Source organism: Bos grunniens, chromosome 26 (assembly GCF_055505025.1).
Source record: "Bos grunniens cultivar Pamir isolate PY7600 chromosome 26, Bosgru_T2T1.0, whole genome shotgun sequence".
Classification (NCBI taxonomy): domain Eukaryota; kingdom Metazoa; phylum Chordata; class Mammalia; order Artiodactyla; family Bovidae; genus Bos; species Bos grunniens.
Window position 1 is genome coordinate 13,997,621 of NC_141190.1, and position 15,971 is coordinate 14,013,591.

A 15,971-nucleotide genomic window follows, 5' to 3' on the forward strand; every position below is an offset into this window, starting at 1 on the left:
ACTTACTCATGGCTTTTCACTTTCTTCTCCCTCCTCTCTATAAACTTGACTCTCAAGAGATGTGTACCTGCAGCTTCAGACTCTTCCCAAACTCCCCAGCCACAATGTCAAGTGCCCGTGAGGAATTTCCTCTCAGATAAGATGTGAGGACATACCAAACTCTGCATGTTTTTAATCAGATCAACACCACACCAAACTGGTTTTCTCTCTGTTGACTGTCCTACATTCAACAGTGCCAATTCTCCCGTTCAGTGGGCCTATCTTTTAACACGTGATGGTGAACAAATTACACTCTTCTGATTTCTTACTCTTTAACATGGGGCTAATAAGGGCGCCTATCTTGTGGAGTTTAAAATAAGATTAAGCACAGAAAATAGTAACCCACTCACTGCCTAGCTGACAACAAGTCCTTAATAAACATTTGCCATCCTAATTATCATTATTCTAGCCCCCAGAATAATTATCATTATCTTACCTCTTTTATCCCTGTCTAGCTTTTAAGACTCAGTTCTTGCACAGCCCACCTGTGCCCCTGCCATGGAAGTGTGAAGTCTTAACCCCTGCAGCACCAGGGAAGTCCCCAGCCCATGATAATCTATTCCTCCTCTGGATGCCTAGGATTTTCTTTTACTCATTTGTCATTAACCATAAGTTGATCTGTATTTTCTTTAATAAAAATAACATCACTCATAAACCTACTGTATGCCAGGATGATTTTAAGTACTACACATGGATTCATCCATTTTAGTCCTCATCACAACTTTATGAAGTAGGTACTCATATTACCTCTCTTTTACAGGTGGTGCAACTAAGGAATAGAAAGGCTGAACATCATGCTTAAGGTCATACAACTAAGAGGTGGGATAGCCCAGCAAGTCTAGTTCCCAAATTCATGGTCTTTACCATTACTTAATGTTTCACATCTGTGTTCTCACGTCTCCTCTGAAAAACTGCAGTCTTCTCAAAAACAAGAATGGTTTCTTCTCTAGATGCCCCACAAGGCCGGAGAGTATAGACTCTTCCACAGACAGACGGGCAACAAATATTAGATGGATTGATAATCTCAATGTTACCTGATCATCTGCACCGGGACGCAGGCCCCCTATCGCACTTATTCTGTTCTCTCACCATCCACTTGTAGTAACTATCTTCGAATTACCTTAGCAACCAAGCTACCTACATAGTGATGTTGATTAGCATTTTGTATGAATGCAGGGATTGGTTCATGTGCTAACATTTGGGAGAACCTCTCTTTCCAGCACTCACAATTTCAACTCTGCTATTTCAGAACTAAAAAGCATGAGGATGCAATGTCAGGAAAATTCCTCAATATTCTGATTAGCTGAATCTCTTTTCATCATCAAGAGCCAAATGCAGAAAACACAAAGCAAGACTTTGCTTTAGTTTTATCAGTAACTATTTGGAAGTATGTTAAATTGATATTTCTATTTGACCCAACTCCATTCTGTCTTTACCCCAAACACCACAGAAATGCCTTTATATCTACTCTCTCTGGGAGACTAGAACAATTGAGGGAAGGGAAAAAAACTGTATTTCTTTCCAAGGCTTTCTTCTGCATCATTTTCTCCTTCATCACAACATTCCAACCACACTTCCTTCATTTCTTCAAAGGAAATAAAGCCCTTTTCTCACTATTTCCCACATGGTATTCCTCTGGTTGAAAATAGCTTCCCTACACTTTCTAGCTAACTCCTCAATAATCAGTTCTACCTAATCCCTGTTTTCTCAAAGAAACTCTATATCCTCAGTCTAAACTGAAGTCCTCTTTTTAAAAGTCACTGCATTCTCCATTTTTCCTTCAGAGAACTATTGTAGTTTGTAACTGTGTTATTTTATGATTTCCCCCAGAGGACTCTAAAGTTCAGAAGGTCTGAGAACACATCATGAAGACACAATATGCCTTCCATGCTTTCTTCCTTCCATGTTCTCAGAGGTGCTCTGGAGAACACCAAGCAATGACCTGCTTGTGGCCCACACACAAACTGTTCCAAAGGGTTCTGCATATCCTCAAAGAGGTGATCAAATGCCTCAGTGGCTTTGTGCTGTTGAGAACCCCAGTCTCCATCCCCTCTCACTCTGCTGGCCCAACAACACTTAAGAGAACAGCTGACGTATGTGGTCGCTGATTCTTTACATATATATTAAGCTCTCCATAGTTCAATGAAATGGCCATGGTTTGACAAACTGTACTCCAAATCTGTACAGGCATACCTGCTGGATACACGAATGATTCTGTTTATTTCACTAGGCACACATGTTCTAAGAAAAAAACAGAAGGACTTCATAGTGTATGGTTCTTATTTTCCTCTTATGTACACGTAAGCCTAAAGCATAAAGCCAAAGAAACTGTGCCTAATGGCCAAGCTGCAGGGACCTAAGAAAAGTATAACTGACAAGAGGAGTATTACCAAAAAAGCACTGACCTGAATCAAAACCCGAGGAATTCAAAGAAAAGCAGAAACAGCACGAGGGGGCATTATTAACAAGGCACAAAACAGTTTGGAATAAACTACTTAGGTGTCCCCAGTGTTCAAAGCAATGGGCATGGAATCTCAAAGCTACTTCAACCTTGGACTAACACCAAATTTCTTTAGGTCCTTCCAAAATAGGTCAACCTTCAGACTTTGGCTGAGAGCAAAACACAACAGGAGCCAAAAGTTTAATAATTATTTCTCCTCCTTGACCCCAAAATCACCAGAGAGGCAAGCTGCTCTCTGAGGATGCAAGCCTGAGGACCAAAATCAGGGGATCCAGATTCTCTGCTTGGCCTGGCTCTCACTAGTCCATCTCAACACTTAACCTCAGTCATAAAATAAGGGCAACTTCTCTAATGTCCTATAATTCTATGTTATTGTGCTGTTAAATAGGAAGGGCACCCAAACCATGGAGAGTTCACAGAGCTGCTGAGCTCTATACTGCTCATACCAACCCAAATGTTTTCTCTTTAACTCTCAGAGACAAATTTAAGCGGGATGTTGCGGAGATGATGCATGTACCAAAAAGGCAGACAAGAATAATGGTGGTCCATTATGCATAAAATATGAGTAGAGATGTGAAAATATTTAGTTTGGAAAAGAGAAGAGAAGACTTGAAGGGAACTGATCGTCCTTGATGTACCCAAAAACATGTCACAACAATGACTTACTCTGTTTTACTTTATTGGACACGACTGACCAATGGGTAAAGACTGTATGACCATATACATGCTTATTTTCACTGTTACTTTTACAGTGATCATCTCCAACAGAAGAACAAAATTTAATAATCAGTTATGTCTACATAGACTTCCTCTGAAATAAATGCCTCCTTTGTCACTGGATGTCTCAGAAGGTAAACAATTCTCTGGGCTACAGAAGTCAATAAACTTTCTGCAAAGAGATTTGAGGGCCACACAGAGTCTCTATTACCTATTCTTCTCTGTGTATGTGTTTTTACAACACTTAAAAACATAAAAACCATCTTGAGCTCACAGGCGAAACAAAGTGAGTTTGTTGACTCATGTTCTACAGGTGTGCTGCCCAATAAATATGAGTCACACATGTAATTTAAAATTTTCCAATATCTACATTTACAAAGCTAAAAATCAGAAACAGGTGAAGTTAATTTTAATATATTTTAATCCAATATACCAAAAAAACTATCATTGTAACATGTAAACAAAATTACTAATGAAATCCTTTACCTTTTTAAAAAATAAGTCTTTGAAATTCAGTGTAGAGAAACAAGAGAGATGACCTTTCAACCAATACTGAATTCTAATGATTCAAATCAATAAGGAAAAAAAGGAACTGTCAATAAATGACAGCTGGGACAGCAGGCATACTACCTGGAAAAACAAAGGTGGATCTTTTCTTGTTCCTTACTCCATTATCAATTCCAGACAGAAATGAAATGTCAATGAAATAAAGTAAAATAATAAATTCAAAATGCCAGAAAGGATGCTATTTTAACCATTCAGATTGGCAAACATTGAAAAAGAGCCATATCTTCAGACCGTCAACAGAACAAATTTTCACAAATTAGGTACTACCAGTCCATGGGGTTGCTAAAAATTGGACATGACTGAGCAACTTCACTTTCACTTTTTACTTTCATGCATTAGAGAAGGAAATGGCAACCCACTCCAGTGTTCTTGCCTGGAGAATCCCAGGGATGGGAGAGCCTGGTGGGCTGCCGTCTATGGGGTCGCACAGAGTCAGACACGACTGAAGTGACTCGGCAGCAGCAGCAGTGGAATATAAATGTGTATGATTTGTTAAGGGAAGCTTGGCAGTATGTATAAACATGTACCTCACTTCTGCAAATTCACCCTAAGATGTCATTAGAAAAAAGCAAAAAAATAAAGCCACAAGGATATTCACTGAAGCAGCATCCATGAGAAAAAACAACTGAAAGCAACTTAAATGTCCTCAATTTAGTTCAGTTCAGTCACTCAGTTGTGTCCGACTCTTTGTGACCCCATGAATCGCAGCACGCCAGGCCTCCCTGTCCATCACCAACTCCCGGAGCTTGCTCAAACTCATGTCCGTCGAGCTGGTGATGCCATCAGCCATCTCATCCTCTGTCGTCCCCTTCTCCTCCTGCCCCCAATCCCTCCCAGCATCAGAGTCTTTTCCAATGAGTCAACTCTTCGCATGAGGTGGCCAAAGTATTAGAATTTCAGCTTTAGCAGTCGGACACGACTGAGCGACTGATCTGATCTTCCAATGAACACCCAGGACTGATCTCCTCTAGAAGGGACTGGTTGGATCTCCTTGCAGTCCAAGGGACTCTCAAGAGTCTTCTCCAACACCACAGTTCAAAAGCATCAATTCTTCGGCGCTCAGCTTTCTTCACAGTCCAACTCTCACATCCACACATGACCACTGGAAAAACCATAGCCTCGACTAGACGGACCTTTGTTGGCAAAGTAATGTCTCTGCTTTTCAATATGCTATCTAGGTTGGTCATAACTTTCCTTCCAATGAGTAAGCGTCTTTCAATTTCATGGCTGCATTCACCATCTGCAGTGATTTTGGAGCCCAGAAAAATAAAGTCTGACACCGTTTCCACTGTTTGCCCATCTATTTCCCATGAAGTGCTGGGACCAGAAGCCATGATCTTAGTTTTCTGAATGTTGAGCTTTAAGCCAACTTTTTCACTCTCCTCTTTCAATAGGACTGACTAAATAAAACAAGGTCATTAAGGATAATGTAAATTTCTTATAGAAAGATGTTGACATTGCTGGGGGGAAATGAAGGTTATTAAATATTAGCATATATACTGTGATCCCAATTATGTAAAATTTTAAATTTCATATAAATGTATGTATGCATAAAGAGATATAAGAAAGATATTTAATAAAATGTATACATTTAATAAAATGATCATCTCTGACAGAGGTATATTTGGGTTAATTTTATTTGGACATGATCATAGATGTGCTTATTTTCATTTTTATTTTTCACAATGATCATTCTGCACCTTTTATCCCAGAATCATTTTTATAACCTTCTCAGAATGATTTTTTTTCAACCAGCACTCTTAAAAATATCTCTTACACATGTCTAAAGCACAATAGTGTTGGTTGTTTATAAGATGTGTTTGAAATTTAATTTTAAGAATAAATACATACTCAGTCTCAGGGAGGCAGAGGGAAGGTATCTTTTATACATGTCATTTTATAGAGTGTATCACATGCACCACAGCATGATGGATACATTCTTTCCCTAAAATGACAGCTGCCTTCATTCACATGTGCAACTAGTACTCTCAGGAACATCTTTTTATACATGTGACTTTACAGAGTGTATTACATGCAGCGCAGTGAGATGAACTCATTCATTCACTGAAATACCAGGATTCTGACTCAACGAACCATTAAGCATTGTTAAAAACATGTTTTAAATATTTCTTTAGTGTCAATATATGCACCACAAAGTGAATACATTCCTTCACTGAAATAATCAGCATGATGATTTTTATCTTTTTAGACTAATATAAAACTTATTTTTAATTTTAAAAAATTACTGGAGAGGATTAACAGAAGAAAGTTAAAAGCAAATAACCTTATATTTAGTGAATAAATTATTTTCATAGAAATACAGTGGGGAGAAGTACAGGTGACAAATCTAATAAACCAGAGATAAAAGGAAGCCTCCTGCCATTTCTAGGCTAAGCTATAATTCAATTCCTGTACAAGGCACAAGAAGGACAGGTATTTAGACTCCATCTTCTTGCGGTGAGTACTGTTACACAATAACACACATCAAAGCCCAATTCCTTAGAGATGAAGGACATCCTTGAAACATGCAGACCATAACACAAGAAGAAAACTTTCTCTGTAGCTCAAAACACTCTTCAATATAAATGTTGGAACATACCCAGAATTAATACCATCAGAAAAGTTACCTAGATTCCACAAAACGATAAACTAAAGTGATATATTTTTCATGCCCTCATAAACCATCAAAAAAGCCTACCAAAAGTAAGGAAAGCAAGGTCATGGAAAGGGAAGCAAGGTCATGCTACTTTGCCCTCTACCCATCACCAGGCTAAGTCACTTAAGACACAGTCATGGATAAAGGTAATTTGACATAATGTCAGTCTTCTATCACTAGCTGTTCCAAGTTTGGGGTTTTATAAGATCTATAAAACTACAGGGCTAGGGCTACAAATAAAATTTTATTCAAAATAATCTTCTCCATTGTTGACAATCCTCAAAACCCTAGATCTTTTCTTCCAATTAATGAAAAGTTAGCCAAGGCTCCTTCACAGCAGACTCACAGGATCTCATTGTCAATAAAAGTAGATGCCCTGAAACAATCAGTACGCTCCTGGGGGAACTGTCTCCAAGACAATCAACATTAAAATGATTTCTTATTGGGGGGAAAAGTCAAAAGCTATTTCCAGAGTTAAAATGATGCATTTTATTGAACTATCACGCTAGTTCTCCAACCGGCGAACAGTGCAGACATTTTAAGCGCATTACCTTTAGGAGGAAAATACGACTTGCTTTCAGCTTTGTGAGGCCAGTCTACCACAAGAGGTCCAAACCTGCGAAAGCTGGCAGTGATCTCATCTACAAAACAGAGAAGGAATGTTAGCAGAAGAGAAAAACATACTGTAGACAGAATAGCATCAAACATATCTTTTTATTTGAAAATATTTTTTGAGAGCTGTTTTCTAAAGCATTCTTTACAGAAGTCAAATTTATTAAGTGAAATACCACTGTTGGGGGTACATTTGGTTATCTACTATCAACCATGCAGAACGTGTTTCAAACTATAATTCATTTCCCTTCACTTTCACTAAGCCTGATATAAAGAATCTGGAAGAAAAAAAAAATCTGACATTAGCAAAGGTGACTACTCTGTCAAAGAAAAAGGGGACTGTAAAGATAGGAATGTTCTCTGTTTTTAGGAAAAAAAAGGCAAAATACACAAAATATTTAAAATACATTTCTACTTATGTGAAGTAATCTGAGATTATTAATCTCAGATTATTATTATTGATATAAGATTCTTTTAGAAATAGATACTATTCTTTTGGTGAGGAGCAGGGACAATAAGTGACTTAAGGGTAAGAAAAAACTAAAAGCCAATGGCCTCTTTCTCTTACACGTATCTACCACATATCCTATAAAGAAAACATTTCAAAAGTTATAGCTTAACAGACTTATCTTTACCTTCTGACTTTTGATTCAAAGCAGAAGGTTGTAACAGAGGTCCTAATCAGTTTTAAGCTGCCACTCTCTCAGGACAGGGAAGCCTGGTGTGCTGCAGTCCATGGGGTCGCAATGAGTCAGACATGACTGAGCGACTAAACAACAGCCATGACCAAAAACTTTGTCTTAAAGAAAAATCCAAGGGGTTTTTCATTAACAGGTATCTCTATAGATGAGATTAACACTAGTCAAAGAATAGTTTAGAGAAAAATGAGCCCTCAGCTGTGTATAACTTCAAAGCAGTAAGCCTAAAGTAAAACCATTTCTCTCATTATGAAAAAAAGAAAATCATGATAAATTAAGAGAAATGTTATAGCTTGAATAACACTGGCAAAACAATTGTTTTAACAATATTTTTAAAGCAGATCCAAAGGCTACTAGAACTAGAGTTGCTTTCTTCCCTTGAGTTAACTCTGTCACAATTCTATTTCATTCTTCTATTCAACAAATATTTACTGACAACCTATGTGTTGACCAGCTTTAGGCACTAGTGAAACTCACTTTTGGATTGCTAGTATCTCAAACATATTATTAAGAAATATTCTCATTAGCCTCAATTCTTTCAAAGGCAAGAGGGGTTATTTCATTAACAGGTATCTACATTAAAATATGAAATGGTATGGTGTGATGCATAGGAACAAAGTTCTGGAATCAGATGGATTTTGATTCCAACCGCACCACTAGTTACATAACTGTTTCTCTCTGATCCTTAGTTTCCTCATCTACAAAATGGAGTTGGCAGGAGATGACTTAGAGGAGACCTGTGGAGTTTAAACGAGATAATATACAGCACTTAGCACACAATGGGCTTACTGGAAGAGTTTCGTAAATATTAGCTCTCATTATCATTTAAAAATGTGACCCAAAATTAATAACAAGGAAATGAGAAGCTGTTTGGAGACTGCCACGTCTGAAGAGCAGACCAGAGGTGCACAATCTCTTTCTTTTCCATCTACTGAGCATCCTCATCTCCTGACACTAAGACATGAAAGTCCTAAAGCTGTCTTCGAGAGGAGAGGTAGGGTCAGATCACACGAGTAATAACTCTGGCCTTCATTAAGCCATTAGTGAGTGCATGGTACCTTCATCGATATCAGGAGGAAGGCCTCCAACAAACACCTTTCTAGAGTAGCGCTCTACTCGCTCCCCGTTCTGACAGCGAGTGGGAGAACTTAAGCCAGATGACAAAGACTGATCGCCGTGACTGTCGTCCAGGAAGGCATCTTCAAAGGGAAAGAGAGAAGATCGACCTGAAACAAATGCAGGAGTTTCTATGGTTAAAAGTAGTTTCCTAGACAACACGTGTTTTATTAGGAGCCAAAGCACAGAATGAAGCATTCCAAAAAATACATCCTAAACTGTGGGTTTTTTTTTTAAGTATTTATTTATTTGGCTGTGCTGGGCATGCAGGCTCTTTGATCTTTAGTTGCTGCATGTGGAATCTAGTTCCCTAACCAGGGATCGAACCCAGGCCCCCTGCATTGGGAGTGCAGAGTCTTAGCCACTGGACCACCAGGGAAGTCCCAAACACTGATTTTTTTCAATAGAATAAGCAACTGCAGATTACCATGTCTAGACAAGTTTATAGCATCAATTTAAAAAAAAAAAAAAATCTTTTTTATTTTGTATTGAGGTATGGCCGCTTAACAATGTAGTGATAGTTTCGGGTGAACAACAAAGGGATTCAGCCATACATATATGTGTATCCATTCTCGCCCACACCCTACCCCCCTCCCATCTAGGCTGCTACATAGCATTGACCAGAGTTCCATGTACAGCATCATTTTTTGTGTAAAGGTATGTACAGCACAGAAGTGACCGGATGGATACTAAGCAAGAAGCATAAAAAACCGCAGCTGTTTTTTGCTGCTAAAAAATATCACTACATTTTACTCATACAGCCCCTATCTCTGCTGCTAAGAGTATTCAGCAATCACTTTCCCTTTACCCAGGCATTTCTTAAAGGGAAGAATAAGATAAATCTTTATTCACAGATTTTGATTGCTCTTTATGGTAACCTCAGAGGCTCAGTTCTAAAGACTGGCCCTGATAGGCGGGGGGATAGTAAACTGATGACAGAAGCTGAGAGCAGGACTAAAAATGATCAATTTGTCCCTGACATTTCAAGTTACTCCCATTTGGAAATGAACATCTACAATAATAAAAGATGGGACAAGTGAATGAAAACATATAAATTAAGATGTGGATATACAGATGTAGATGTGGTTGTGACTAAGCTGTATTTTATATCATTCAAAAAAATGATTTCCATTGTTAATTCTATAGTCTAGGAAGCAAAGGCCCCTACCCTCTCCACATGCGATTAGGAAGATGCCAGAAGTTAAAATTTGTTAATAAATACAACACAATAGTGCCATCTGGCATTACAAAATAAAATTTAAGTTTAAAAAATATATGTATTTTTTCCAGTTTGAGTCAGTGAGTTCCTGGTAAAACTTTCCATTAGGTTCTACTCTAAAAATGAATTATCTTGAACTTTCTAACTTTTGAAAATGAGAAAAACTCCCCTCTAAAATAAATTCATACACTTTTCAAAAAAAGGACACTGTCTTTCTCATTTAGTCTCTCCACTCTTTATTTCCCTGAGACCTAGGTTCTGCATCACTATAGCCAACTCTCTAAAACAGAATATAAATAGCCTTAGAAAAATACTAAAAATTTATTTCTTTTATAAAAAAAAAAGTTACTAATATAAGTCTGTTTATTTTATGAACAACCCAGGTGGTATAAGAAAGGCACTGTTTTGATGTTGAGAGTTAATAAATAAAAGGACCAAAGAATTTTTTGTTCCACTCTTCCCAGCTAAGCTACAAAGAAACAGAACACAATTTGTCACTTCATGTCACCTAGCTTTTTTAGCCTGGCAAGGGCAAACAAGAGACAGTAAATTCTCATCCCCTGATGTCTGTTTTGTTCAGTGGGAGTAAAAGAACTAGATCTGCAACAACTATAGGCAAAACAAGCTTCCCAAAGACACCCAGAGATGTTCGCCCATGGCTGGCGGGTTTGCTTTTCATGTAGTCCACACTCAGTGAACTATGTCTCTGCTGTGACAAGCGTACATCCAAACCAGCATTTCCCACCTTTGTTCCTATCACCAACTCCTACACTCAACAACAGTAACATGAGATGCTCAGAAAACAAAGTCTGGTGGGGGAGAGGTTGGGAGAACTAAATAATATTGGAAAATACTACACACATTATGCCCTTCCCAGAGATTCACAAGCCATATTAGAATACAAAGATTGGGGAAAGTTCTGTAGTAAAATAACTTAATCTAGTATTACCTGAATTTAAGATAAAGGAAATCTTAACATACTATGTAACTCAGTGGAAAACACTTGTAGAATTGTTTATCCACATTTGGAGAACATCACACAAATAAGAGCTATTTGGTAGTCCCTGCCCAAGAAATCAAGTCTGGGGAGAGAGAAAGGCAAGCACATAAATTATCAAATGCGACCATGCATACGTACTCAGTCGTATCCAATTCCTTGGACCCCATGGACAGGTCCTCTGTCCATGGGATTTCCCAGGCAAAAATACTGGAGTGAGTTGCCATTTCCTCCTCCAGGAGATCTTCCTGACCCAAGGAACGAACCCAAGTTTCCTGCATTGGCAGGCCGATTCTTTACCACTAAGCCACCTGGGAAGCCCAATTATCAAATAGAGGCAGAAATACTAAGAGAAGACTTTACCAAATGATGCAAGGCACAATTTACTGCTCTATGGAAAATGGTAGGGCAGGGGCTTCAAGGAGCTTCAGAACGATTTCACAGGAGGGCAATTTTGAGCAGAATCTTGTGGGAGTTACAGTTTCAAACATGAAGAATAAGAATCCATAGAGAAAGAACTTTCAAAACAGCTCTTATCTTTCCCGCCAAGCCTGCTTCTCTAACATTCCTACAATCTCAATGAAAATAACTATTCGGGCTTGCTGCCCCAGAACCCACAGCGGCAGGCAGCTGGGGGTGGGGGGGCGGCCCTGGTGTAGGGGCTGTGGCGGTGCGCGGGGACCCGGTGCGGTGGCTGCAGTAGCTGCGGAGCTGACGAGAAACTGCTAAAGTTCCTGTGGACGCAAAGTAGAATTTCATAAGAACATAATGGATGGAGAAGAGAAAACCTATGGTGGCTGTGAGGGCCCTGATGCCATGTATGTCAAATTGATATCTTCAGATGGTCATGAGTTTATTGTAAAGAGAGAACATGCACTAACATCAGGAACAATAAAAGCCATGTTGAGTGGCCCAGGTCAGTTTGTGGAGAATGAAACTAATGAAGTCAATTTTAGAGAGATCCCTTCACATGTGCTATCGAAAGTATGCATGTATTTTACCTACAAGGTTCGCTACACTAACAGCTCCACGGAGATTCCTGAATTCCCAATTGCACCTGAAATTGCACTGGAACTGCTGATGGCTGCGAACTTCCTAGATTGTTAAATAAAGTAAATTATAATAATAAACTGTTAACTCTTTTTCAGTATTTAATACCTGTAGTTCAGTTAGTAATTTTTTCATATATAGCATGTTGCCTGTGTGCAGTTGAACTTTAAAGTTCATTGCAAAGCAGATTATCTTCTGTTCTTTTGCATAGCAATCAGAGTTGAAGTTTGTTTGCTACATCAACGAATTAAGGACATTTTCACAAATTGAGAAATAAACGAATATACCAATTCGTAGGTGGTTTTGCCTTATCCTTTGGATGTGATTTTTTTTAAATTAGAGAAGTGATGATAAAATAAATGCTGAAATTTAGGCATAAATTGAACACGTTCTACAGGTAAATAATGGGGCTACATATTTTTATGTTTTTAGTGTTTTTTTTAAAAAACCTATTCTGATCTTATAGCTGTCATTAGCATTACTAGAGTTATGCAATTGCATATAATTGCATTATAAACATGTTTATAACTTAGCCAAAATATTGATTTTTATAACTGTCAAAGACATGAGAGTTGAAATTTCTTATGTGTCTTTTGATAAACTGCAGTATTGTTTTAAGTGTATCTTGTCTTTTTGTTTATTGCTACAATTAAAAAACTTTATTTAAAATCAGTTTGGAAGAGTACTAGGTACAGCTTTTGGAGCAGGGACTTTTTGAACCATAGCCACATGGTCAACAAGTAAATTACACGTGCATTTGGTTTCATGTACACTGTGCATTTTGGCCAATCCAAAGTACTGTACTTTCACTGACTATAAAGTTTCCTTTACAATATTCATTCTTACATAGTCCCTTGTAGGTACACTTCTCATTATTTAAATATGCTTTAAAAGACTCCTGAACTTCATCTAGATCCTAAGAACAAGACTTCTCTGAACTATTTTAGTCTTCCTCCACTCGGCTGAAATGTTATAAAATACTAAAACCTGAAGAGATGCAGTGCAGATCTTATAATGCACTTTGATATGGTTTATCATCTTCTTTTAACGCATTTCCCAGTAGACAGGATGTCATAATCTGGATCTTCTGCTGAAGTCAAACTTAAAAGAGAGGCCTTTCAGCTTCTATACTAAGACAAAATTTTTTTAAGAACTGTAAGAGTGTCTCTGCTTAGTCATGGGAAAAGCAGCACTAGAGTTGGGTTTACTATAGTCTTTATCTTAGTAGCAAAACAAAGCTGTCACTACAGGGTCTATAAATTAAAACCTTTAGCTTCTTTGAGACTGGTTTAATATGGACCAGTTTTTCTGGAACTTGCAAAGACCACAAACAACCAAGATCTATAAAAGTAATTTTTCCACTTAGAAGACCTAACATTGTACTTTCCAGCTTATTGAAAGCAGTTAAATATAAATGTTAATTGCATATATTTTAGTAACTTCTTAAGACATACTGGTACATATTTTAGTATAGAAGATTATCAAGTACAAGAATTATATTCTGCTACTTGGTGACAAATAATGCCAATTATAAACCTAAGTGATGATCTTAAAGGTCAAGGTAATAGCTAGAATAAAGTTTAACTCTGACCCACTTTAGTAGGTTACTTTGTATGTTAGATCCAGAAGTAACCTCAAATTTAAAATATTGAAAAAGAACTGAAAGATTAGGAAAACTGTGTATCTTGTGGCAAATGACACTTGCATGTTAATAAAGATTATTGACTGAAAAAAAAAAAAAAGAAAGTAACTATTCGCATTCAATTCAATCATGAAATCTAGGAGTCAATCCTGACATCCCTTTCTTTCATATTCCACATCTAATCCGTCTCTCACTAAGTCCTACAACCTCATGCTACAAAATAATTCTTCATTCAGTTCTCTCTACCTTCAGTCCTAACACCCTGGTCCATACTGCCATCATCTCTCCCCTGAACTAACAGTCTCAAGAGTCTATATAATAACTTACTCAATCTGCTAATTCCTACCTTGTACTCCACAATGCTTTCTCTACAAAACAGCCAAGGTTACCATTTTCCAATATTAATCTGAACATGACCACACTCTTTGCCACATCCCCCTAATTTGGGGATAAAGTACAAAAATGTCTCTGTAAACTGTAAGGCCTCTGCTTAACCCTCCTACATTAAGAGTTGCTGCCTCTCCCTCTGGTTCACTAACCTCCAATGACATAGGCCTCCTTAGATATTTCTGTTATTCTTCCCTGCCTCAGGCCTTAAGGAAAAGGTGTTCGCCCACCCAACTCCTACATTAAGAGTTGCTGCCTCTCCCTCTGGTTCACTAACCTCCAATGACACAGGCCTCCTTAGATAGTTCTGTTATTCTTCCCTGCCTCAGGCCTTAAGGAAAAGGTGTTCGCCCACCCAAAACAAACACCCTCCTCTCAACTCCCCAGTTTTCTAATTAAGTCCTATTGATTCTTCAGGTCTAGGCTAAAAAGTCAGTGAAACTCAACTGGAACTTTCCTGACCTTCTAGATTAGAATAGATGCCCTTTCCCATCCATTTACAGCACTTTTTCCTAACATTTTTTTTCCCTAGTTACCATTATGGTATCATATGGGTTTTAACTTGGTATGTTGTTCCCCGACCCCATGAAACTGTAAGCTCTGTTAGGACAAGGACCAATTTAATCTTGTTCACCATTATATTTTCACGTCCTAATAAGGGCATACAAAATAGGTATTCAATAAGTGTTAACAGTGAGGCAGCAGACAAGAAAGGAAAATACCATGTGCAAATAAATAAATGTTGGAACACAACAGATGGGTTTGAGGATCCTTCTGGGATCCTGTTCCCAGAAGACTGAGATCTCTTCTCTTGCTTCTGATTGTTCAAACATTACATATGACACTCTATATTGTAAAAGCAAATTTCCACATTTTCCAAATTTGCTATTTCATTCTAATACTAGCTTTTCTTTAAAAACAAAAAAAATGTACTCACTCCCTAGAGACTGATATTCCCATCTAATCCATCTTCCTCCTGTCACAACCTGACCATGTTCTTCCCTCTACCCCAAATCCAGCAAAGCTACCATCACCTCCATTAACAATGTGCACCCAGGGAGAGGACAGATGGGGTGCAATTCTGAAGAAATCTGGGACTTGTCCACCTGGGATATGAGGAAGTCTTGAACCAGAGCAGCTAGGAGAAACACCAGATGTTCAAGATATGCTGGAACAAAGAGAAGTTTCTTTCTGTGTAGCCAACATAACCACAGCTTCCCCAGAGTATTTTGGCAAAAATAAATAAATAAAAGCAAGAGTTAACTGCAAAAATTTGACCTGTTTTAAAAATTGGTTATGGGCACTTAAGAAACTTTCCAAGGTTTTGAAAGTAAATTTCTGTCTTCGCACATAGAGTATCATAGACTTCAGGAAAGAATTTGCCCCTGGAAATGAAACTGCTAAGAATTCACACATATATGATGTTTCTCTAACTGTAGGTAAGACCTAAGAATAAACTCAGTCCCCAGATCTACTTAATCTGAATCAAAGAGGTCAAACTTGAAAATCTGCACTTTTAACAAATTTCCCCAGCGACTCCTATGCTCCAATTTAAGAACCACTGAAAAGCAGATGATCTGTCTGTAGCAAACAGCAACTAAGAGAGACATTGTGTGAAGTGTACGGAGCCTTGGGAAACATGCAGGTTCAATCAAGTTAAGAAAAGTATCTTCAGAAATGGAATATAAAATCTATAATCTAGTCCACCTTACTGTAACATGACTGCCTCAAGTCCTGTCAGAACAAAACAGTCAGTCTGCAGGAAGCATTTAAAAGACAGAAGGGTAGATTAAGAATCCGTTGCATTTCC

General features: G+C 38.0%; 1 protein-coding gene and 1 pseudogene across 28 annotated transcripts in view; one reads left to right on the plus strand and one right to left on the minus strand.

Moving 5' to 3' along the window:
- The window catches only part of CPEB3 (cytoplasmic polyadenylation element binding protein 3), a 348,047-nt gene that overhangs the window by 128,651 nt on the left and 203,425 nt on the right, over positions 1-15,971 (minus strand). For all 28 annotated transcript variants that reach the window (XR_015155640.1, XR_015155643.1, XR_015155642.1 and 25 more), the window contains 2 exons: positions 8,809-8,976; positions 6,992-7,081 (listed from right to left, as the gene is read on the minus strand). Coding sequence is in view for 21 of the 28 variants with exons in the window: in XM_086378576.1 (XP_086234702.1) it covers positions 6,992-7,081; positions 8,809-8,976 (258 nt within the window). In the remaining 7 variants the exon portion in view is untranslated. The remainder of the gene's footprint in view (positions 1-6,991; positions 7,082-8,808; positions 8,977-15,971) is intronic.
- On the plus strand, positions 11,711-12,212 carry LOC147344048 (elongin-C pseudogene; annotated as a pseudogene).